The 21,823-nt window shown below is 40.2% G+C and overlaps 2 protein-coding genes across 2 annotated transcripts in view; both read right to left on the reverse strand.

The window, feature by feature from the left end:
• LOC130515341 (myosin heavy chain, fast skeletal muscle-like) overlaps positions 1-8,420 on the reverse strand; it is an 8,908-nt gene extending 488 nt beyond the window's left edge. The window contains exons 1-33 of the mRNA XM_057015504.1: positions 8,349-8,420; positions 7,993-8,213; positions 7,744-7,887; positions 7,497-7,653; positions 7,381-7,408; positions 7,184-7,298; positions 6,997-7,089; positions 6,838-6,901; positions 6,643-6,741; positions 6,445-6,548; positions 6,229-6,367; positions 5,899-6,017; positions 5,661-5,810; positions 5,406-5,576; positions 5,028-5,334; positions 4,824-4,900; positions 4,656-4,743; positions 4,449-4,566; positions 4,242-4,365; positions 4,016-4,152; positions 3,656-3,911; positions 3,333-3,575; positions 3,030-3,206; positions 2,785-2,930; positions 2,603-2,693; positions 2,100-2,489; positions 1,863-1,989; positions 1,505-1,623; positions 997-1,193; positions 736-919; positions 466-631; positions 266-390; positions 6-167 (exon numbers count right to left, since the gene is read on the reverse strand). Coding sequence (XP_056871484.1) covers positions 6-167; positions 266-390; positions 466-631; positions 736-919; positions 997-1,193; positions 1,505-1,623; positions 1,863-1,989; positions 2,100-2,489; positions 2,603-2,693; positions 2,785-2,930; positions 3,030-3,206; positions 3,333-3,575; positions 3,656-3,911; positions 4,016-4,152; positions 4,242-4,365; positions 4,449-4,566; positions 4,656-4,743; positions 4,824-4,900; positions 5,028-5,334; positions 5,406-5,576; positions 5,661-5,810; positions 5,899-6,017; positions 6,229-6,367; positions 6,445-6,548; positions 6,643-6,741; positions 6,838-6,901; positions 6,997-7,089; positions 7,184-7,298; positions 7,381-7,408; positions 7,497-7,653; positions 7,744-7,887; positions 7,993-8,196 — 4,821 coding nt within the window. The 5' untranslated portion in view covers positions 8,197-8,213; positions 8,349-8,420. The remainder of the gene's footprint in view (positions 1-5; positions 168-265; positions 391-465; positions 632-735; positions 920-996; positions 1,194-1,504; positions 1,624-1,862; positions 1,990-2,099; positions 2,490-2,602; positions 2,694-2,784; positions 2,931-3,029; positions 3,207-3,332; positions 3,576-3,655; positions 3,912-4,015; positions 4,153-4,241; positions 4,366-4,448; positions 4,567-4,655; positions 4,744-4,823; positions 4,901-5,027; positions 5,335-5,405; positions 5,577-5,660; positions 5,811-5,898; positions 6,018-6,228; positions 6,368-6,444; positions 6,549-6,642; positions 6,742-6,837; positions 6,902-6,996; positions 7,090-7,183; positions 7,299-7,380; positions 7,409-7,496; positions 7,654-7,743; positions 7,888-7,992; positions 8,214-8,348) is intronic.
• Positions 8,421-11,935: 3,515 nt separating this feature from the next.
• On the reverse strand, positions 11,936-21,791 carry LOC130514444 (myosin heavy chain, fast skeletal muscle-like). Its single transcript, XM_057014026.1, has 39 exons — positions 21,573-21,791; positions 21,322-21,465; positions 21,069-21,225; positions 20,946-20,973; positions 20,397-20,505; positions 20,217-20,309; positions 20,080-20,143; positions 19,867-19,965; positions 19,650-19,753; positions 19,437-19,575; positions 19,212-19,348; positions 18,993-19,124; positions 18,741-18,909; positions 18,362-18,670; positions 18,193-18,269; positions 18,025-18,112; positions 17,817-17,934; positions 17,610-17,733; positions 17,384-17,520; positions 17,019-17,274; positions 16,690-16,932; positions 16,434-16,610; positions 16,194-16,339; positions 16,008-16,098; positions 15,525-15,914; positions 15,295-15,421; positions 15,100-15,218; positions 14,797-14,993; positions 14,536-14,719; positions 14,266-14,431; positions 14,006-14,130; positions 13,610-13,918; positions 13,328-13,531; positions 13,113-13,238; positions 12,830-13,000; positions 12,643-12,747; positions 12,448-12,543; positions 12,232-12,363; positions 11,936-12,049 (listed from the first exon to the last, which is right to left on the reverse strand). Exons 1-39 carry the CDS (start codon positions 21,774-21,776, stop codon positions 12,029-12,031), a joined length of 5,817 nt encoding a protein of 1,938 aa, XP_056870006.1. The 5' UTR covers positions 21,777-21,791; the 3' UTR covers positions 11,936-12,028.
• Between the last annotated feature and the right edge of the window lie 32 nt (positions 21,792-21,823).

Raw genomic sequence — 21,823 nt, forward strand, 5'->3', positions numbered from 1 at the left:
TCAGCATCAAGTGTGCTCTGCATGGAGTCGATCACTCTCTGGCTGTTCCTCTTGATCTGCTCCATCTCCTCATCCTTCTCTGCCAATTTCCTGTCAACCTCACCCTTGATCTGATTGAGCTCAAGCTGGACGCGCAGAATCTTAGATTCTTCATGTTCCAGCGTACCCTGTTGGAAAAAATAGGTAGTTTTAATCCAAAAATTAATGGTGTTCATCAAGAAAGCACAATTTAAAAAAATGAATGCATTTTATTAAAAATATATACCTCTGCTTCCTCCAGTGCAGTTTGAATTTCAGCCTTTTCGCTTTCTACTGCTTTCTTGGCTTTTTCCAACTCATGGATGCTCTTTCCATTCTCACCAATTTGCTCAGTTAGATCTGAGATCTCCTCTATAAAAGAATGAATAATATGATAAAAATGATACCATTATTATGTGGCGGTAAAATACATGAAATCTGACGTACGTTGCAGGTTCTTATTTTCTCTCTTCAAGGTTTCCAGATGATCCAGAGCTTCCTCATAAGAGTTCTTCATCTTGAAGAGTTCAGTGCTGAGAGAACGAGCCTCCTTCTGAGCTCCTTCCAGCTCTGCCTGACCCTCCTCGTACTTCTGCTTCCATTCTGCCAGGACCTGAAGGAATGCCCAGCAAACTCTTGATTTGGTCCATGGTTTTTATGATTTTACATTGTGGTTTTGTATATAATCCTGATCAATCAATGTTTAAATTGTTTTACTTTGTCAAAGTTCCTCTGCTTCTTGTCAAGGTTGGCAGCCAGAGAATTAGCTCTCTCCACATCAATCATGAGGTCTTCCACCTCACCCTGCAGTCTCTGCTTGGTCTTCTCCAGAGAGGCACACTTTGAGTTCACAGCCTCAATGGATTCCTCAGCGTCCTGCAGACGCTGGGCCAGCTTCTTCCTGTAGTGAACAGTAATGTGATTACCTGAAATAAAAGTAGGGAACACTGAATTACATTGAAGGATTAGAAGGTTTACTTGGCTTCCTCCAGCTCTTCAGTACGCTGAATAGCATCTGTCTCGTATTTGGTTCTCCACTGAGCCACCTCACTGTTGGCCTTGGACATTGCTCTCTGCAGTTCAGCCTTGGCTTCCTGCTCCTCCTCGTACTGCTCTCTGAGCAGATCACAGTCATGGCGTGCTGACTGAACAGCGTGGGCCAGGGCGTTCTTGGCCTAAAGGGCATTGTGGTCACATTAAAAATGTCAAAAACGACACAAAATTACTAAAATGGTCAAACTATAATGTGAAAATACAATTATTTTTTAGTCTTGTCATACTTTATCTATATTGTAAAGAATATTGTTTATGCAGAATAACATAAACTAAGCTTTCAAGGAATTTACATTTTCTTCACACCATTTACAATAAGTAACTTTAGTGGTTTATGGTAAACATCTATCATGCAGATTAAGTTAGAGTCTGTCATGTGTGAGATCTATTTAAAGGCAGTATTAACAGATAGGTAATATTAGAGATTTATTACCTTGACTTCCTCCTCAATGTGCCTCTTAAGCTCATCAATCTGCTGAGTGTAAGCCTGTTTGCCTCGCGTAAGCTGAGAAATAAGAGCTTCTTTTTCCTCAATTTGGCGCGAAAACTCACCTGAATAAATTATAATATGGGTTGAATGACTTTTTGCATACGAGACTAAACTGACAAAGGTTTGTCATTGATCAGGAAACAACAATTTTATATGGCACCACAACTGATCCACATTTCCATTACACCTCCTGCATTTTCATAAATATTCTACATTTGTTCTTAACACACTATATTACTGAAATAAGAAATATTTTAATGAGACACTTTTCATTAAAACTTTTCATTACAAAAATACGCACCATTCTCTGTTTGCAATCGAGCCTTCTGAGCACTCAGATCATTGAGCTGGCGAACATTCTCATCATTTTTGGACTTGATTTCACTGAGCTGGTCCTCAAGCGTTCTGCACATTTTCTCCAGATTGGCCTGTGAGGGACATGAATTTATGATGTTGTAATTATATCATATTCATTCCTATTAACTATTCAAACGGGACATTAACTGAAAATAATTTAATGCAATTGCTTCATGATCACCTTAGCTTTAGCAACAGCCTCCATGTTGCTGGACAGGTCATCGATCTCCATCTTGAACTCGCTCTTTTCCTTCTCCAGCTTCTGTTTGACACGCTGCAGGTTGTCAATCTGCTCTCCCAACTCTGCAACGCTGTCAGCCTGCTTCTTACGGAGGGCTGCTGCAGTAGCTTCATGCTGCAGGGTGGACTCTTCAAGATCACGACGCAGCTTCTGGAACTCAGCCTCACGCTTCTTGTTCATCTCAATCTGAGCAGCTGTTGCTCCACCAGCTTCTTCAAGCCTCTCACTGATCTCCTCAAGCTCCCTGGAGAGATCAGCTCTCTGCTTCTCAACCTTGGCCCGAGCAGCTCTCTCAGCCTCGATCTCCTCCTCCAGCTCCTCAATACGAGCCTACAGATTTGATGAATAGAACAATCAAAAATGTACTGATTGGAAATGTGAAGGTTTGCATTGGGCAGAAAATTCTCAATTCACGGACATAAACATTTAATCCAGTTCTTTACCTGGAGCTCCTTGATCTTCTTCTGAAGCTGAGCACCAAGAGACTGTTCATCCTCAATCTTGCTGAGCAGCTGGCTGATTTCAAAGTCCTTCCTGAATGCATGAAAAATAAACAAGAAATCTGCATATCCCCCAAAATGTATATAATGTGAATTTCATTTAACAAATAATGTTTTAATCTTACTTCTTAAGTTTTTCATCAGATTGCTGTTTGTCATTCTCCAGATCCATTATGGACTCCTGGGCCAGTTTCAGGTCTCCCTCCAGTTTTCTCTTGGCTCTCTCAAGGTCCATGCGGAGCTTCTTCTCTTGCTCCAGTGATCCCTCAAGCTTTCAGGTGACATTTAATGTTTATTATTTGAATATATTTTAATGTTGAAAACACCCAGTATGCTCTGAAAGAGGTGCATTATTCAGTCATTTTCTTACATCATCCACTTGCTGTTCCAGCTTTGTCTTCGCCTTGGTCAGAGTGTTGACTTTGTCTTCCTCTGCCTGGAGGTCATCCAGTGTTTGCTGGTGGGCCTCTTGGAGAGCTTTCTTCTCCTTGGTTAACTTGGCGATAGACTCATCTTGAGATGCCATCTCCTCTGTCAGGTTTTTCACCTATAATTATACGTTATGCGAAATGATATTGTACAGATTTTTACAGTCTAACCAACTGCTAAAACAATTATGACCAGGGATCTATTTTGTTTTTGTGCTTCAGTAATTTTTGTGCTTCATGTAAACCTTATTTTCTGTGGCATGTTTCTCCTTCTCCACTTTAGCCAAGGTGAGCTCCAGGTCATCGATGTCTTTCTTTAGCTCAGAGCATTCATCCTCCAGCTTCCTCTTCTTGGCTGTCAGTTCAGCATTGATCTCTTCTTCATCTTCCAGTCTCTCAGTTGTCTCTTTGAGTTTGGCCTCCAGCTGGATCTTACTCTTGATGAGTCCCTCACATCTCTCCTCCGCATCAGAAAGGTTCTCACTTTCCTAAAGTTTGAACACATATATGAAATGAATCATTCTTATTCTCTGTCCTAAAACAAAAAACAGTTTCATCTTCTCCTTACAGAGGCGACTTGCAGTTGCAGGTCGTTCTTTTCCTGCAGAAGGGAAACCATTTTCTCCTCCAGTTCTTTCTTCTTGGCCAGGGCAGTAGCCAGGTCTGTTTGCATTTTACCATAGTTCTCCTTCATCTGAGCCAGTTCCTTCTCAGTCTCAGCGCTCTTCAGAAGAGGCTTGATCTTAAAGTACAGGTGCATCCATGGCCAGTTCTTGACATTCATGAATGAGCGGACGTTGTACTGGATGGTGAAGATTGCATCCCTGATTAAAATAACACAAGATACAGTATAAATTGTACATATTTAATTTTGGACTTTAAATAATAATTATTTATTGATACATTATATATACTATATGGCTCTTACCTCCTCTCCATCATCTTAACAAACTCCTTCCTCATGAGAAATCCTCTGCAGAGGGCCTGAGTCATTGTCACCAGTTCAGCCAGTTTCTCATCTCTCATCTCCTCCAGGGTACCCAGCAGACCAGCTTTGAAGAACACCTGTGAATCCAGTGAAGTGAAACCAGTCTTCAGCACACATGGAAACAAAACGACTCTTTCTATTCTTGCTGCTGTATTCTAAACTGCACCTTAGTGTGTCCAAACTTGTACTGGGTGTGATCCACATCAATAGAGCCCAGAAGCTTCTCTGAAGCTTTCTTGTTGTCAATAAACTGTCCCTCGGGAATGACACTGGCATTTAATACTTTGTATCTACAAGAGAATGCAGGTACGACAGTTCAGTCATCAAATTACAGATAATATAATATGTTCAACTTATTCTACTAAAATATCACCTCTGCTTGAAGTCACCATAGAGAATTCTGCTGGGGAATCCTTTCCTGCAGATTCTGATGCCTTCCAGGACACCATTACACCTCAGCTGGTGGATGACCAAGAAGTTCTCCATCAGACCTGAACAGTGTGGAAAATATTCAATAGCAAACCATTAAAATTTTTTACATTATACATTTGAGGTCAAACAAAACAATACAAGCACCAACCTGGGGTCTTTGTTTCATTGGGGATCAGACAACGTACAAAATGAGGATGAGTGCTTCTCAAGTTTGTCATCAGCTTGCCCAGGTTCTCCTATAAGGCAAAATATCAACTGTATCAGTAAATCAATCTAGCAGTCACCACAATACTTTTTAATGGTGTATAAAACTAACCCTGAAAAGAGCAGACACGGTCTGGAAGGAACCACCCTTCTTCTTCCCACCACCTTTCTTGCCACCACCAGCGGCCTCTGTTTTATTTAAAAGAAATGCCGGAATTTGTTTATGATGCCTTATTTAAGTTTACCTCTAAAAGAAACCCTATGTCTTAATAACAATAATTAGTGCTGTGAAGCAAATCTGGTATTATTGTCATACCATCAGCACCAGCATGTGCAGCATACAGCATGGACAAGAGCTTGTTGGAAGATTTTTGGTAGAGCTGAACAACTGAGTCATTCAGGGGGTCCTTGTTCTTATCCAGCCAGCCATTGATGTTATAGTCCACAGTGCCAGCATAATGGACCAGGGAGAAGTGAGCTTCAGCCTTGCCCTTTGCAGGCTTTGGCTTCTCAAAGGCCTTGGTCTTGCCAAGATGCTGATCATGCAGCTTGTTTTTGAAAGACGTGTCTGTGGCTTTGGGGAACATGCACTCCTCTTCCAGGATGGAGAAGATGCCCATTGGCTGTGAAGAATTTATTTCATGAATATTTCTATGGTATATACAGACATCACAATATCAGAGTGATCTTTTACCTTCTCAATAAGCTCAATGCAGGCAGCCAAATCCATACCAAAGTCAATAAATTCCCACTCAATGCCTTCCTTCTTGTACTCCTCTTGCTCCAGGACAAACATGTGGTGGTTGAAAAACTGTTGCAGTTTCTCATTGGTGAAGTTGATGCAAAGCTGCTCCAAGCTGTTGAACTGTCATTTTATGGAAGGACTGTTGTTAATTGTCCTATAAATAAAAGCTGAAGATCATGTGTCCAATTACAACTGATAACTCACATCGAAGATCTCAAATCCAGCGATATCCAACACTCCAATGAAGAATGACCTTGGCTGCTTTGTGTCCAGCATCTCATTGATACGGATGACCATCCACAAGAACATCTTCTCATAGACAGACTTACACAGAGCACTGACAGCATTGTTGACCTGACAATAGGGACGTTGAGTATATGTCAGCCACTATAATGCTTTAACGTGCATCTAGCTCTTCAATGATATGATTCTTCTTCCTTACCTGTGGGACGGTCTGACCTTTGGTCACCATCTCATTACCAACCTTGACTCTTGGGTAGCACAAACATTTCAGCATATCAGCTGAGTTCAGGCCCATAAGGTAGGCAATTTTATCGGCCTCTGACAGAAATTAAAAAGCAAAACAAATAAATAATTAATTAAAAGACTCATCATTGTACTTTTCTATCATATGCCTAATGATACCACTGGTAACTAATTCACAGCTACCTCCTTTCTGTTCTTTTTGAGCACAGATATGTTTAACATGTAAAGGTGTCAAACTTTAATACATTATTTTTTGATTAAACGTGTTTTCCTTTCACACACTTACCCTCAGTGCCATCAGGTTCAGCCTGCTCCTCACGCTGCTTCTGCTTGAATTTCATGTTGCCATGATGCATCACAGCTCCAGTCAGCTTGTAGATTGCAATTTTCTCTTCAGCAGTGAATCCCAAGATCTCAATAGCAGTCTGCAATGTGTGTTTAATAAATCAGTTATTCTGGTATTCATCTTTTGTTATTGTAACTCAAAGATGTATAGACTTACATCAGTTGCAATGAATTCCTCTACATCATTGATGCTTTTGACAGTGATCTCACCCTGACTGATCATTGGATAGTCATAAGGGTTGGTGGTGATCAGCAGAGCCTCTGGAGGAAAGTGGAATAAATGTGCATATCATCAATAAAGTGTGAATATCATCATATGTCTCCCATTATTATTTATTCATTTTCATAATCTCACCCAGCAGTTCAGGCTTATGTCCAGTCATCAGCTGATAGAATATATGGTAGCTCCTCTCAGCAGACAACTGGAAGGTGACACGTGACTTCTCCAGCAGATCTGTGGAAAAGGATGAGGATTTTAAAAATAAATAAAAAATCAACTGCTGTTACTGTTGCTGCTTATACCAACACTGTGAGCATTAAAAGGACTTGCATGTTTCAATATCTGCAGAAGCCAGCTTTCCACTAGAGCCAAAGTGGATTCGGATGAATTTACCCTGTTGATGGACAAAAAAAGAGAAAAGAAATACTTAAAAGTTTTACTTTGAAAAACAATATTGGTCTTATATTAGTCTATGAAAATCATACTTACAAAACGAGAAGAATTGTCATTTCTCACGGTCTTGGCATTTCCGTAAGCCTCGAGTAAAGGGTTGGCGGCAATGATTTGATCTTCCAGGGAACCCTAGAGAACAAAATAATTAAGCCTTCAACTATTGAGATTATAGTTTCAGATTGAAGGATGAAAAAAGTATTTCTCAAAAGAGACCCAGTTTTACCTGCATTTTTCCAGAGCCTTGCTCTGCTTTCTTACCCCCTCCAGCCACCGCAATTGTTGCAAAGTACTGGATGACACGTTTGGTGTTGACAGTCTTTCCTGCACCAGATTCTCCACTAGGGTATAAAGTATATTTTTGATTTGGCCGGAAAAACAGTATTAAGGTCACAATGAAACACATTGAAATTTTTTACTTACGTGATGAGGACAGACTGGTTCTCACGGTCTAAAGTGAATATATACATATTATAATGAAACCGATTCATGTTGTGATTTTAATTTCCTGCATTATTCTCTGGCATGCTGGATCTTACCAGTGAGCATGAACTGATAGGCATTATCAGAGATGGAGAAGATGTGTGGTGGAGCCTCAATCCTCTTCTTTCCTCTGTATGCATTAACAACCTGGGCATCATACACTGGAAGCCACTTGTAGGGGTTCACCACGACACAGAAGAGGCCAGAGTAGGTCTGCAGGAAAGAGAAAGAAATTTTATATTTCATAGAAGTGTTCAATGGATAGAGTATAGATGTGCAATACTTTAGGAGACTAAAGCTTACGTAGATCATCCATGATGCAAAACGCTCTTTGAGGTTATACAGCACAGATGGTTCATTCAGGTGGGTCATCATGGCCATGTCCTCAATTTTATCAAACTTTGGAGGATTCATGGCGTGGATGTCATCCTCTTTCACAGTGATGGTCTGAAATAAAACATTCAAAATGAGCATGCTTCTCAATCTTCCTGGTTATATATTGTAGTTTTATTTGTTCACTCTGTACAAGTGGTGCAGCATTTAGTCCCCTACCTTTCCTGTCACCGTCTCAACTGTGGCTTTGCCACCCTCTCTCTTGATGAGTTTGCCTTTCAGATACATCTCGGCAGGTTCAGCCACAAAATAGGCTGTTTTGGCATCAAAAGGAGTGTTCTGTGCTTCAATCCTCTCCCTCTCTGGCTTCCGGAGGTATATAGCAGCAGGGCCATACTGCTCCATCTCCGCGTCTGTACTCATGATGGCACCTTAGGATACTGAAAGAAGGGATTTTCATTGATAAAAATGTCTCTGCTATTTATTTCATTATTTCACGCCATGCTGAACAAATGCCTTAAATTATTGTGTGTGTGAATCAGCAATTTTGAAAACAAAACAAAAACCTGATTTACCTTCTCTCCTAACAGTGAAAGATGTAATTAAGTCAGGTGTGTTCTTCTGATCCTAGTTGTAAAAAATGTTACATTAATGATATTTTGGCAATATATTCTATTTCGTTAGCATCCTATTGTTGAGGTCCACACCTTGTTGGATTGAAAAATTTCCACACATCACATGGTACAAATGAATTTGGCTTACCTGAGTCAGAGGCCTATCACTTAAAAAAAAAAGACTGCTGAGCAGACTCTTTTATAGCCAGTGAACTGTCTGCTCAGTAGGTGTGCCCTGCTCATTTTGGTCATGCATTCTTCTCTGGTGCCCTTAGTCCTGTCTTGGTGACATTCACAATAAGGAATACCTCCTTGTGTCCAAATTTATAGCAGCAGGTGTTTTTACATTATAATTTTAATATACACAGTTGTAAATTTACAATACATATGTACATAAAGTCAAAACATATGCTACCTATATGTATATACATGTAAAATAAATTATATGTGTATATAAAATAAGTTATATTTACTCCAAAGTAAATAGAGGACAAATATAAAAGTGCCTTTATCTGATACCCTTCATTCACCCCTGATGTAAATTTGAAATTAACACACCAGCACCACATCCCACTACATGCATCTCGTGTTGTCTCATTGTTTCATGATTACATTGTAGAGGTAGGTTTTGAGTTAATGTAAATGAGGTGAATGACATAGATAGATAGATAGATAGATAGATAGATAGATAGATAGATAGATAGATAGATAGATAGATAGATAGATAGATAGATATTGACATTACAGTATTGGAGAACACAAATGTCAATGGTGTACAGTTGCAGAACATGTCACACATTTGGTGTTCCAATAATACAGTGTCAACGACCGAATAAAATAGAATCAGAGCCAACAGGGTCATATCTATCTATCTATCTATCTGTCTGTCTGTCTGTCTGTCTGTCTGTCTGTCTGTCTGTCTGTCTGTCTGTCTGTCCGTCCGTCCGTCCGTCCGTCCGTCCGTCCGTCCGTCCATTGTTAATGATCTTCAGAGTTATTAATTCTAAACTGACTGAAGTGCTGTATGTCTTGAGAGGCACAGAATATGGTTTTGGAAAAGCACATAAATGTCAGTGGTATACAGTTGCAGTCCAACCACTTCTCAAATAAAATTCAGGCTGAGAGCCAGTCCATAAAAGCTGAGAGGAGATTACATATCGCCTTGGAATGGAGTGGATGAACAGTTGCTATGTAGACTGGGATAAGACCCAGAATAAGTCATGTGCCAATAAACAAGATGCTAAAGATTCCAGAACCATGAATCAAAAGACTATCCAGGATTAATTAATGTCAAATATACATTACACTCAGAACTTTAATGTTTACATTTTCGTTGCAGGTTTGATGTGTTAGCTTTTAAAAGTTGTTACTAAATTTACCACATATTATTGCTTGGCCTTTGTTCTTCAATAAAGGAAATGACCTTGTTGAATGTCACCTGTGTGACCCATGTGTGTATGTGTCCATTGTGTTGACAGGTGTTGTGTAAAGCTATTCAGGGAAGGTCAAAGTTCCCCTGTCTGGGTTTTTTTTTGTTTGTTTCTTTGTGAATACTTGAAATGTCTGAATATAATTGGTGTTTAATTGTGTAATACAAAAAATATATTTTTATTTTTATTTTTTTAAATTTTGTTCAGTTTAAATTAACTTTATTTATTTAGTGTACATTACAATCCTACATGCACAATACATATTAAGGCAGTTCTTTCCATTTATTAAGAGGCAGATTTCTGCCACTGAGAAGCCATGGCCTGTGTCACCTTGACAATAATGCATGACAGTAAACAGAGTACAGCTGTGCACTTCCCTGTCTCTGGTGACAATAGCTGATTAGACTGTAATTATACAAGTTAAAACGGTCATATTGAACTGTTTTAACACATATAAATACACATTCTGTTACTATAGATAAATGCCAACATATCATCTTAAAGAACGTTTGTTGATAATATACAGTGCATTACAATCAAGTTTTGTCTTTTTTTTAACTTGATTTAATAAAAAGGATTTTAAAAATTATGACGTAAATTCATTAACTCATCCAAACACACGTTGAGCAGAAGACAGAAAAAAAGAAAGGATTGACTGTCTTAAGTAAAAATTCTCCAAGGTTTGTCCTTGAGGCATTGCCTTCGGGCGATACTGTGTGTTAAGGCCTTTGAACTGAAACATATAAGACCAAATATGTCTTCAGAGGAGGAGCCTAAAAGGCTTTAAATGCACAGAGGAGAAAGTTGTTCTATTGTAGATAGATAGATAGATAGATAGATAGATAGATAGATAGATAGATAGATAGATAGATAGATAGATAGATAGATAGATAGATAGATAGATGATAGATAGATAGATAGATAGATAGATAGATAGATAGATAGATAGATAGATAGATAATCTTTGGGGAAATAAATATGATTATTTGTGGAATCAATCCCAGCACACCGGTTAACCTGCAGCTGTTGCCCAGTGCAGTCTTTATCATAGTTTGCCTACTTCCATTTCAATTGAACCACTCAACACTACTTGTGGCTAGACTCCATTGGCAATGGGTATTAACTATTGTTGCCAATTGAATATTTACGAGGCTATTAGGATTCCTATTTATTTAAAGTGGCTGTGACCTCTCAGCATTACCACATCACTGGTGGCTGTAGCCAGCAAGTTGCTCCATTGAGAGTTTGAATTGTGGTTTGAAGCCAATTGTCATTCCACGAGAGTAAGTGCTTAACAGTTACAACTGTCACTGACTCACTGTTAAGTTTCACCATGATTTCAATTCACTCGGGGCTCTGAATCACTTTCTTCTTCTTTTTCCTTACCCTTCATCTCATCATTGTTGGTATTGAAATTGGAAATGGAGAGAAAATAGTGTAAAATGTGTGGTATTATACTGGTGCACTTGTTTAGTGCAATTGTTAATTTAATCAAAATTGCTGTTGGAATGAAGTGATGTGCATGTTAAAATCCAACATTCATCTCATAGGATTAAACAACATATACATATAAAGTTTGACCCCTGTGGTGAGAACTTTCATTTAATTATTTGTGTACTTATTTAACCTCAGGGTGCATTGAAGTCAATCATTTTGCAAGCTACTGGAGAGAATGTTTTTTATAGACCAGTGGTGTCGCCTTCCACAAACACCTTACAGGCAGCCGGCTATATATAAAACAAAGCCCCTTTGTCATCCGGTGAACAAGACAGTCCATGTGAAGGGAGGCTTATGTTGCGGAAAAAAGGGATCTGAATGCCTGTAACCTAGGGCCGTGTGCCAAAATAATGTCCATGTTATAAAGTGATATTGAATTAATATCTTATATACTTTATCAATTAGTTGTGACAGCTTTGCAGAAAAAGAAATGTTTGTTCTTGTTATTTATCTTAAAACAATTATTTTGGCAGGGAAAACCTCATATACCTAATGTAAAAATAAAAAGTGAAATCGGATAGTTATTATTGTAAAATTATTGTAAATACCACAGTTGATATTAGGGATATTGAGCTCTAAGCAAAGGTTTTGTAGCGTAAAAGGAGAAAAACAAACTCAAAATGCAGTAAAAACAGTTTATTAAGATTTGACAAGAAAAAGCTCAGAAACTCATATGATATGATTTCCAATCAAATCCATCAGGGGACTATTTTTCTACTCGGCAGAATCATTTCCCTGAAAGAAAAAAGGATGATTAGCTTTTCAGGTACAATATTGGAACATTTACAGAAATACTGGCATTAATGTATAAAGGAAAATGCTTTAATTGGTACGTAACATTACCATTAAACAATAATGTGAAAATAAATGTATTTCAAATGGTGATATACAACACAGTGAATGATAGCACAAAGTACCTTCCCCACATCACGGCTCTTGGCTCTCAGCTTGTTGACCTGAGACTCAGCAATGTCAGCACGCTCCTGAGCTTCCTCCATCTCATGCTGAACCTTCCTCAGCCTGGACATGTGAGTGTTGGCCTGCTCCTCCTGTGAGGGGGTGGAAGAGGAAGTCAAGAATGCTATTATATATTCCAAATTAAGGAGATGGTCACAAAAGTGTTGTTGACTCACAGCCTCCTCAGCTTGTCTCTTGTAAGCTTTCACTTTAAGCTGCAGTTTATCCACCAGATCCTGAAGTCTGCTCACATTCTTCTTGTCCTCCTCAGTCTATAGAATTAAATTAATATAAAGAAGATATAAGAAATAAAAGAAGACAGAAACAAGGCACTCAAAGACCAGTGACTGTCATTATTCTTTCTGCTTTACCTGGTAGGTCAGCTCCTTCACTCTCCTCTCATATTTGCGGACACCTTTAACAGCATCAGCTCCACGTCTCTGCTCAGCTTCAACCTCAGCTTCCAGCTCACGTACCTGAAAGATAATTAATATCCTCCATCATATTTTTCTCCAGGAATGTCCAAACATGTGAATTATGTTGAGGGTTTATAACTACCCTGGACTCCAGTTTCTGGAGCTGCTTCTTGCCACCTTTCATGGCAAGATTCTCTGCTTCATCCAGGCGGTGCTGCAGGTCCTTGACAGTGACCTCCAGGTTCTTCTTCATCCTCTCCAGATGAGCACTGGTGTCCTGTTCCTTCTTCAGCTCTTCTGCCATCATGGCAGCCTGAAATTACAAACATTTCCCTTCTTTATTTAGAGTCCATGGTAGGATTAATATTCTCAGAGCATGGAAGCAAATGAGAAATGGACCATCTAAATGATAGATGGGAACTCACATCAGTGATGGCCTTTTTGGCTTTCTCTTCTGCATTTCTCGCTTCCTGGACGGAATCATCTACCTCACCCTGAACCTGGACAAGGTCAGCTTCCAGCTTCTTCTTGGTGTTCAGAAGACTGGTGTTCTGAATGTTTAAAAAGTAGTCTTAGCAAGATCTTTATAAAGAATAGTTGATATAGTAGCTTCTTGAGAAGAGAATTAATGGAACCCAACCTGAGAGTGAAGCAGACCAACACGCTCGCTGGCATCAACTAACTCCTGTTCAGCCACTTTGCGTCCCCTCTCTGTCTGCTCCAGAGCAGCTCTGAGCTCCTCAATCTCAGCCAACATCAGACCATTTCTACGTTCTACCATGGCAACCTGCTCCTTCATATCTTCTTGTCCTCTCACAGCATCATCGAGGTGCAGTTGGGCATCCTGACAACAAAGACACAAGGTCAGTTTTCTTCTTGGTTAATATTTTGATCACATTAACAACAGCTGAACCAAACCAACCTTAAGCTGTCCCTGGACATTTCTCAGATGTTTCTGGGCCTCAGCAGCCTGCCTGTTGGCATGGCTCAGCTGAATCTCCATTTCATTCAGGTCTCCCTCCATCTTCTTCTTGACTCTCAGGGCATCATTTCTGCTCCTGACCTCAGCATCAAGTGTGCTCTGCATGGAGTCGATCACTCTCTGGCTGTTCCTCTTGATCTGCTCCATCTCCTCATCCTTCTCTGCCAATTTCCTGTCAACCTCACCCTTGATCTGATTGAGCTCAAGCTGGACGCGCAGAATCTTGGCCTCTTCATGCTCTAATGTTCCCTAATATAAGGAATAAATATGTTTAGTCATCTTTAAGAGTAGGTCTTGAACACATTTCATGACAACTGGTTTGAATCAGAATTTCACCTCAGCTTCCTCCAGTGCCGCCTGGATCTCAGACTTCTCTGTCTCAACAGTTTTCTTGGACTTCTCCAACTCATGAATACTCTTTCCAGTCTCACCAATTTGTTCAGTCAGGTCAGAGATCTCCTCTATAAAGAAATCAAAAGATAATACAACTATGACTATCAGGCAAATATTTCTGATGTCTGCCTTAAATAAAACAAATACTATAATATTTACTAGTTAAATTAATCATCATCACATTGGAAAGATGCTTCACATACGCTGCAGGTTCTTGTTTTCTCTCTTCATGGTTTCCAGATGATCCAGAGCTTCCTCATAAGAGTTCTTCATCTTGAAGAGTTCAGTGCTGAGAGAACGAGCCTCCTTCTGAGCTCCTTCCAGCTCTGCCTGACCCTCCTCGTACTTCTGCTTCCATTCTGCCAGGACCTGAAGGAATGCCCAGCAAACTCTTGATTTGGTCCATGGTTTTTATGATTTTACATTGTGGTTTTGTATATAATCCTGATCAATCAATGTTTAAATTGTTTTACCTTGTCAAAGTTCCTCTGCTTCTTGTCAAGGTTGGCAGCCAGAGAATTAGCTCTCTCCACATCAATCATGAGGTCTTCCACCTCACCCTGCAGTCTCTGCTTGGTCTTCTCCAGAGAGGCACACTTTGAGTTCACAGCCTCAATGGATTCCTCAGCGTCCTGCAGACGCTGGGCCAGCTTCTTCCTGAAGTGAACAATAATGTGATTACCTGAAATAAAAGTAGGGAACACTGAATTACATTGAAGGATTAGACGGTTTACTTGGCTTCCTCCAGCTCTTCAGTACGCTGAATAGCATCCGTCTCGTACTTGGTTCTCCACTGAGCCACCTCACTGTTGGCCTTGGACATTGCTCTCTGCAGTTCAGCCTTGGCTTCCTGCTCCTCCTCGTACTGCTCTCTGAGCAGATCACAGTCATGGCGTGCTGACTGAACACCGTGGGCCAGGGCGTTCTTGGCCTGTTGAGGAGAACAATGCAGTTCGGGAATAGTTGTAGTTTAGGCCAAAACTATCAGAAAAGACATGAAATAAAAATGTAAATTCATTAATTGTTGAAAATCATACCTTGACTTCCTCCTCAACGTGTCTCTTAAGTTCCTCAATCTGTTGAGTGAAAGCTTGTTTGCCTCTGGTCAACTGGGAAACAAGAGCTTCTTTCTCTTCAAGCTGGCGACCAAACTCACCTGGATAATGGAAGGTTCACTTTGCAGTTAGTTCATATAGTTCAAATAGCACAACTGTACTGGAGAGGTCACTCACCATTCTCTGTCTGCAGTCTGGCCCTTTGTGCATTAATATCATTCAGCTGACGAACATTTTCATCGTTTTTGGATTTGAGTTCACTCAACTGATCCTCGAGTGTTCTGCACATTTTCTCCAAGTTCCCCTATAAACACATAGGAAAATTCTGTCGGGCACTTTTCAGCAACTTCAGATGTTACAATTTTCTCAGGATGATGCCAAACATAATTATAGGATCAGTCACTTACCTTTGATTTAGCAACAGCCTCCATGTTGCTGGACAGGTCATCGATCTCCATCTTGTACTCGCTCTTTTCCTTCTCCAGCTTCTGTTTGACACGCTGCAGGTTGTCAATCTGCTCTCCCAACTCTGCAACGCTGTCAGCCTGCTTCTTACGGAGGGCTGCTGCAGTAGCTTCATGCTGCAGGGTGGACTCTTCAAGATCACGACGCAGCTTCTGGAACTCAGCCTCACGCTTCTTGTTCATCTCAATCTGAGCAGCTGTTGCTCCACCAGCTTCTTCAAGCCTCTCACTGATCTCCTCAAGCTCCCGGGAGAGGTCAGCTCTCTGCTTCTCAACCTTGGCCCGAGCAGCTCTCTCAGCCTCAATCTCCTCCTCCAGCTCCTCAATACGAGCCTACAATTTGATGACAGTCAAAAAGGATTTGAGTGGGAGCTATAGTCATTGATTCAGACATTAACATTTAATTGATAAACATTAAAACTTGACCTGGAGCTCCTTGATCTTCTTCTGAAGCTGAGCACCAAGAGACTGTTCATCCTCAATCTTGCTGAGCAGCTGGCTGATTTCAAAGTCCTTCCTGAAGGAGAACAGTTTCATTTTTATGGTTATTGTTGTCAATGAGGAAAAGCAGTGTGCTAGAAATACCATTATGATTGTAAGACAAACCCTTACTTCTTGATTTTCTCATCAGATTGCTGTTTGTCATTCTCCAGATCCATTATGGACTCCTGGGCCAGTTTCAGGTCTCCCTCCAGTTTTCTCTTGGCTCTCTCAAGGTCCATGCGGAGCTTCTTCTCTTGCTCCAGTGATCCCTCAAGCTTTCAGGTGACATTTAATGTTTATTATTTGAATATTTTTATGTTGAAAACACCCAGTATGCTCTAAAAGAGGTGCATTATTCAGTTTTCTTACATCATCCACTTGCTGTTCCAGCTTTGTCTTGGACTTGGTCAGAGTGTTGACTTTGTCTTCCTCTGCCTGGAGGTCATCCAGTGTTTGCTGGTGGGCCTCCTGGAGAGCTTTCTTCTCCTTGGTTAACTTGGCAATAGACTCATCTTGAGATGCCATCTCCTCTGTCAGGTTTTTCACCTACAGTGATTCATTATTTTCAACTAGTGTTTCCTTTTTCCTAAAAACGGTATAATTTATTGCTTAAAGTAATTGGAACCTTGTTTTCTGTAGCATGTTTCTCCTTCTCCACTTTAGCCAAGGTGAGCTCCAGGTCATCGATGTCTTTCTTTAGCTCAGAGCATTCATCCTCCAGCTTCCTCTTCTTGGCTGTCAGTTCAGCATTGATCTCTTCTTCATCTTCCAGTCTCTCAGTTGTCTCTTTGAGTTTGGCCTCCAGCTGGATCTTACTCTTGATGAGTCCCTCACATCTCTCCTCAGCATCAGAAAGGTTATCAACTTCCTAGTATAGAACAAGTGAGATAATTTAGAGTACAGCTGGTATCAGTTTATTCAGGGTTTCCAGTGCTGTGGTGTGCTGTGACTTACTGCTGCGACTTGCAGTTGCAGGTCGTTCTTTTCCTGCAGAAGGGAAACCATTTTCTCCTCCAGTTCTTTCTTCTTGGCCAGGGCAGTAGCCAGGTCAGATTGCATTTTCTCATAATTGTCTTTCATCTGAGCCAGTTCCTTCTCAGTCTCAGCACTCTTCAGAAGAGGCTTGATCTTAAAGTAGAGTTTCAGCCATGGCCAGTTCTTGACATTCATGAATGAGCGGACGTTGTACTGGATGGTGAAGATTGATTCTCTATAAAATAAACATCAACTTCTGTTTCAATATACAAATGTAATTGTGTAATATCTTATGTGCTAGTTTGTTATGAATGAGGACCGCGTAAAGTTTCTATTAATCCTACCTCCTCTCCATCATCTTAACAAACTCCTTCCTCATGACATATCCTCTGCAGAGGGCCTGAGTCATTGTCACCAGCTCAGCCAGTTTCTCATCTCTCATCTCCTCCAGGGTACCCAGCAGACCAGCTTTGAAGAACACCTGTGAATCCAGTGAAATGAAACCAGTCTTCAGCACACATGGAAACAAAACGACTCTTTCTATTCTTGCTGCTGTATTCTAAACTGCACCTTAGTGTGTCCAAACTTGTACTGGGTGTGATCCACATCAATGGAGCCCAGAAGCTTCTCTGAAGCTTTCTTGTTGTCAATAAACTGTCCCTCGGGAATGACACTGGCATTCAATACTTTGTATCTACAAGAGAATGCAGGTACGACAGTTCAGTCATCAAATTACAGATAATATAATATGTTCAACTGATTCTACTAAAATATCACCTCTGCTTGAAGTCACCATAGAGAATTCTGCTGGGGAATCCTTTCCTGCAGATTCTGATGCCTTCCAGGACACCATTACACCTCAGCTGGTGGATGACCAAGAAGTTCTCCATCAGACCTGAACAGTGTGGAAAATATTCAATAGCAAACCATTAAATTTTTTTTACATTATACATTTGAGGTCAAACAAAACAATACAAGCACCAACCTGGGGTCTTTGTTTCATTGGGGATCAGACAACGTACAAAATGAGGATGAGTGCTTCTCAAGTTTGTCATCAGCTTGCCCAAGTTCTCCTATGAGGCAAAATATCAATTGTATCAGTAAATCAATCTAGCAGTCACCACAATACTTTTTAATGGTGTATAAAACTAACCCTGAAAAGAGCAGACACGGTCTGGAAGGAACCACCCTTCTTTTTTCCTCCCTTCTTTCCACCACCAGCAGCAGCATCTGCATATTAAAACAATTCATCTTTGATTATCAGGATCACTTGTGAAGAGTTGTTATTTCATACTCAATTATGAAAGGATAGAAGTTCATACCATCAGCACCAGCATGTGCAGCATACAACATGGACAAGAGCTTGTTGGAAGATTTCTGGTAGAGCTGAACAACTGAGTCATTCAGGGGGTCCTTGTTCTTATCCAGCCAGCCATTGATGTTATAGTCCACAGTGCCAGCATAATGGACCAGGGAGAAGTGAGCTTCAGCCTTGCCCTTTGCAGGCTTTGGCTTCTCAAAGGCCTTGGTCTTGCCAAGATGCTGATCATGCAGCTTGTTCTTGAAGGTTGTGTCAGAGGCCTTGGGGAACATGCACTCCTCTTCCAGGATGGAGAAGATGCCCATTGGCTGTGAAGAATTTATTTCATGAATATTTCTATAGTATATATAGACATCACAATATCAGAGTGATCTTTTACCTTCTCATAAGCTCAATGCAGGCAGCCAAATCCATACCAAAGTCAATAAATTCCCATTGAATGCCTTCCTTCTTGTACTCCTCTTGCTCCAGGACAAACATGTGGTGGTTGAAAAACTGTTGCAGTTTCTCATTGGTGAAGTTGATGCAAAGCTGCTCCAAGCTGTTGAACTGTCATTTTATGGAAGGACTGTTGTTTATTGCCCTCTAAAAAAAGCTGAAGATCATGTGTCCAATTACAACTGATAACTCACATCGAAGATCTCAAATCCAGCGATATCCAACACTCCAATGAAGAATGACCTTGACTGCTTTGTGTCCAGCATCTCATTGATACGGATGACCATCCACAAGAACATCTTCTCATAGATAGACTTACACAAGCACTGACAGCATTGTTGACCTGACAATAGGGACGTTGAGTATATGTCAGCCACTATAATGCTTTAACGTGCATCTAGCTCTTCAATGACATGATTCTTCTTCCTTACCTGTGGGACGGTCTGACCTTTGGTCACCATCTCATTACCAACCTTGACTCTTGGGTAGCACAAACATTTCAGCATATCAGCTGAGTTCAGGCCCAATAAGTAGGCGATTTTATCAGCCACTGGGTGGAAACACATCCAATACATATTCACCTTCCATTATATAAAACAATTGTTAAGTATAAGAATTTGCATTATTGTAGTCATTACCCTCAGTGCCATCAGGTTCAGCCTGCTCCTCACGCTGCTTCTGCTTGAACTTCATGTTACCATGATGCATCACAGCTCCAGTCAGCTTGTAGATGTTAATCTTCTCCTCAGCAGTGAAGCCCAGGATGTCAATAGCAGTCTGAGTCACACAGGAAATACATTTATAGATTCTTTATGGAGGAACAAAAATACCAAAAAAATGTGTTTCCTTACATCTGTAGCAATGAACTCCTCCACATCATCAATGCTTTTGACAGTGATTTCACCCTGACTGATCATTGGGTAGTCATAGGGGTTAGTTGTGATGAGGAGAGCCTCTGAAAGATAGGCAATTATATTGTTATAGCTCATTTAATTTTAGCTTTTCCTATTATTTTGTTGTTGAGCTAAAAAATATCTAAAAGGATCTTAAAAGGATCTAAAACTGTACCCAGCAGTTCAGGCTTATGTCCGGTCATCAGCTGATAGAAGATATGGTAGCTCCTCTCAGCAGACAACTGGAAGGTGACACGTGACTTCTCCAGCAGATCTAAAAGGAGCGGAAAAACATTTATGTCATACATGTTATATTATTGTGTTATTGTCTACACTTGCAATCATGATATGACATTATAGGCCAGATGAATATTGAGATGACACATACATGTTTCAATATCAGCTGAAGCCAGCTTGCCAGAAGTCCCAAAGTGGATCCTGATGAATTTACCCTAAACAGTCACACCATTTATATAATTTTTGGTAGTCCAATAGCAAAGAAAGATTGGTACTTTCATCACTTACAAAGCGTGAGGAGTTGTCATTTCTCACAGTCTTGGCATTACCATAGGCCTCCAGCAGAGGGTTGGCTGCAACGATTTGGTCCTCAAGAGAACCCTGGAAAAGAAAAGAGTTTTGACATTAGTTAATAAACCAAATTGGCTTCTTTCTAATGATCACATTTTAATAAACAAACCACAATACCTGCATTTTGCCAGGTGTTGCCTCTTTCTTAGCTCCAATAGCTGCAATTGTTGCAAAGTACTGGATGACACGTTTGGTGTTAACAGTTTTTCCGGCACCAGATTCTCCACTGGGGTAGAACAGAGAGGCTATCAAAGTTCTGTCTAAATTTACATAAAGTTTAAAATTTAAGACACTTATTGCCACTGGCTGCCTCGCACTACAAAAAAACCCTTATCAATTCATAGAACTGGAGCTGTTCCCTCATAGTATATCTTCCTAAAATGTACACTGTTGAAACACCTCAAATGTTACACTGATGTTTGTTTTATATCTTCTCTTTAGTACCTTTAATAACATAAGCCTTAAGCAATTTGCTCTTTATTTTATTTATTATCACATAGGATTAGACAATACTAGGACATGTTCATGCTCCTGTATATTGTGTTTGTGCACTTAAATGTTCCTCCTGTCCTGCTCTGTCTTGATACCTTGTCTTGATACCTTGATACATGTGAAGATATTGATTTGACTTGTCTTGACTTGACTTTATATACACAGTATACTTACGTAATCAGGACAGACTGGTTCTCACGATCTGAAATGCAAATACCAAAATTACTTTCCAAATTTCAGAGTTTGTTTTCAGTTAGGTTGAATTTTAAAAAAAAAAATCAAATCATTTCAACTTACCAGTGAGCATGAACTGATAGGCATTATCAGAGATGGAGAAGATGTGTGGTGGAGCCTCAATCCTCTTCTTTCCTCTGTATGCTGCAACACATTGAGCATCATACACAGGAAGCCACTTGTAGGGGTTCACCACGACGCAGAACAACCCAGAGTAGGTCTATAGAAAGCAAAAAGCAATACTTAAATGGCTGCCTGTGCTAATCAGATGAAAGAAAGTTTTTTGCTTGATATCCAAATTTAAGCAAAGACATACGTAGATCATCCATGATGCATAACGCTCTTTGAGGTTATACAGCACAGATGGCTCATTCAGATGGGTCATCATGGCCATGTCCTCCATTTTGTCAAACTTTGGAGGGTTCCTGGCGTGGATGTCATCCTCTTTCACAGTGACAGTCTAAACAGACAATTGTTAACAATGTTTTAACAATGAGATATTATGAACTATGGTGGTCAGATTTTTTGTAACTTTTTTTTTTACTTGACTTTTTCATTTTTACCTACCTTCCCTCCATCTGTCTCAACGGTGGCTTTGCCACCCTCTTTTTTGACCAGTTTACCCTTGACATACATCTCCGCCTGATCAACGACAAAATAGGCTGTTTTTGCATCAAATGGAGCAGTCTGGGCCTCAATCCTCTCCTTCTCTGGTTTACGGAGGTAAATGGCCGCAGCGCCATACTGCTCCATCTCGGCATCTGTGCTCATGGTGGCACTTTAATGGATGCTGAAAGTATTACACATTCAAATGTCAG

This window comes from Takifugu flavidus, chromosome 18 (genome assembly GCF_003711565.1).
Source record: "Takifugu flavidus isolate HTHZ2018 chromosome 18, ASM371156v2, whole genome shotgun sequence".
Taxonomy (NCBI): Eukaryota; Metazoa; Chordata; class Actinopteri; order Tetraodontiformes; family Tetraodontidae; genus Takifugu; species Takifugu flavidus.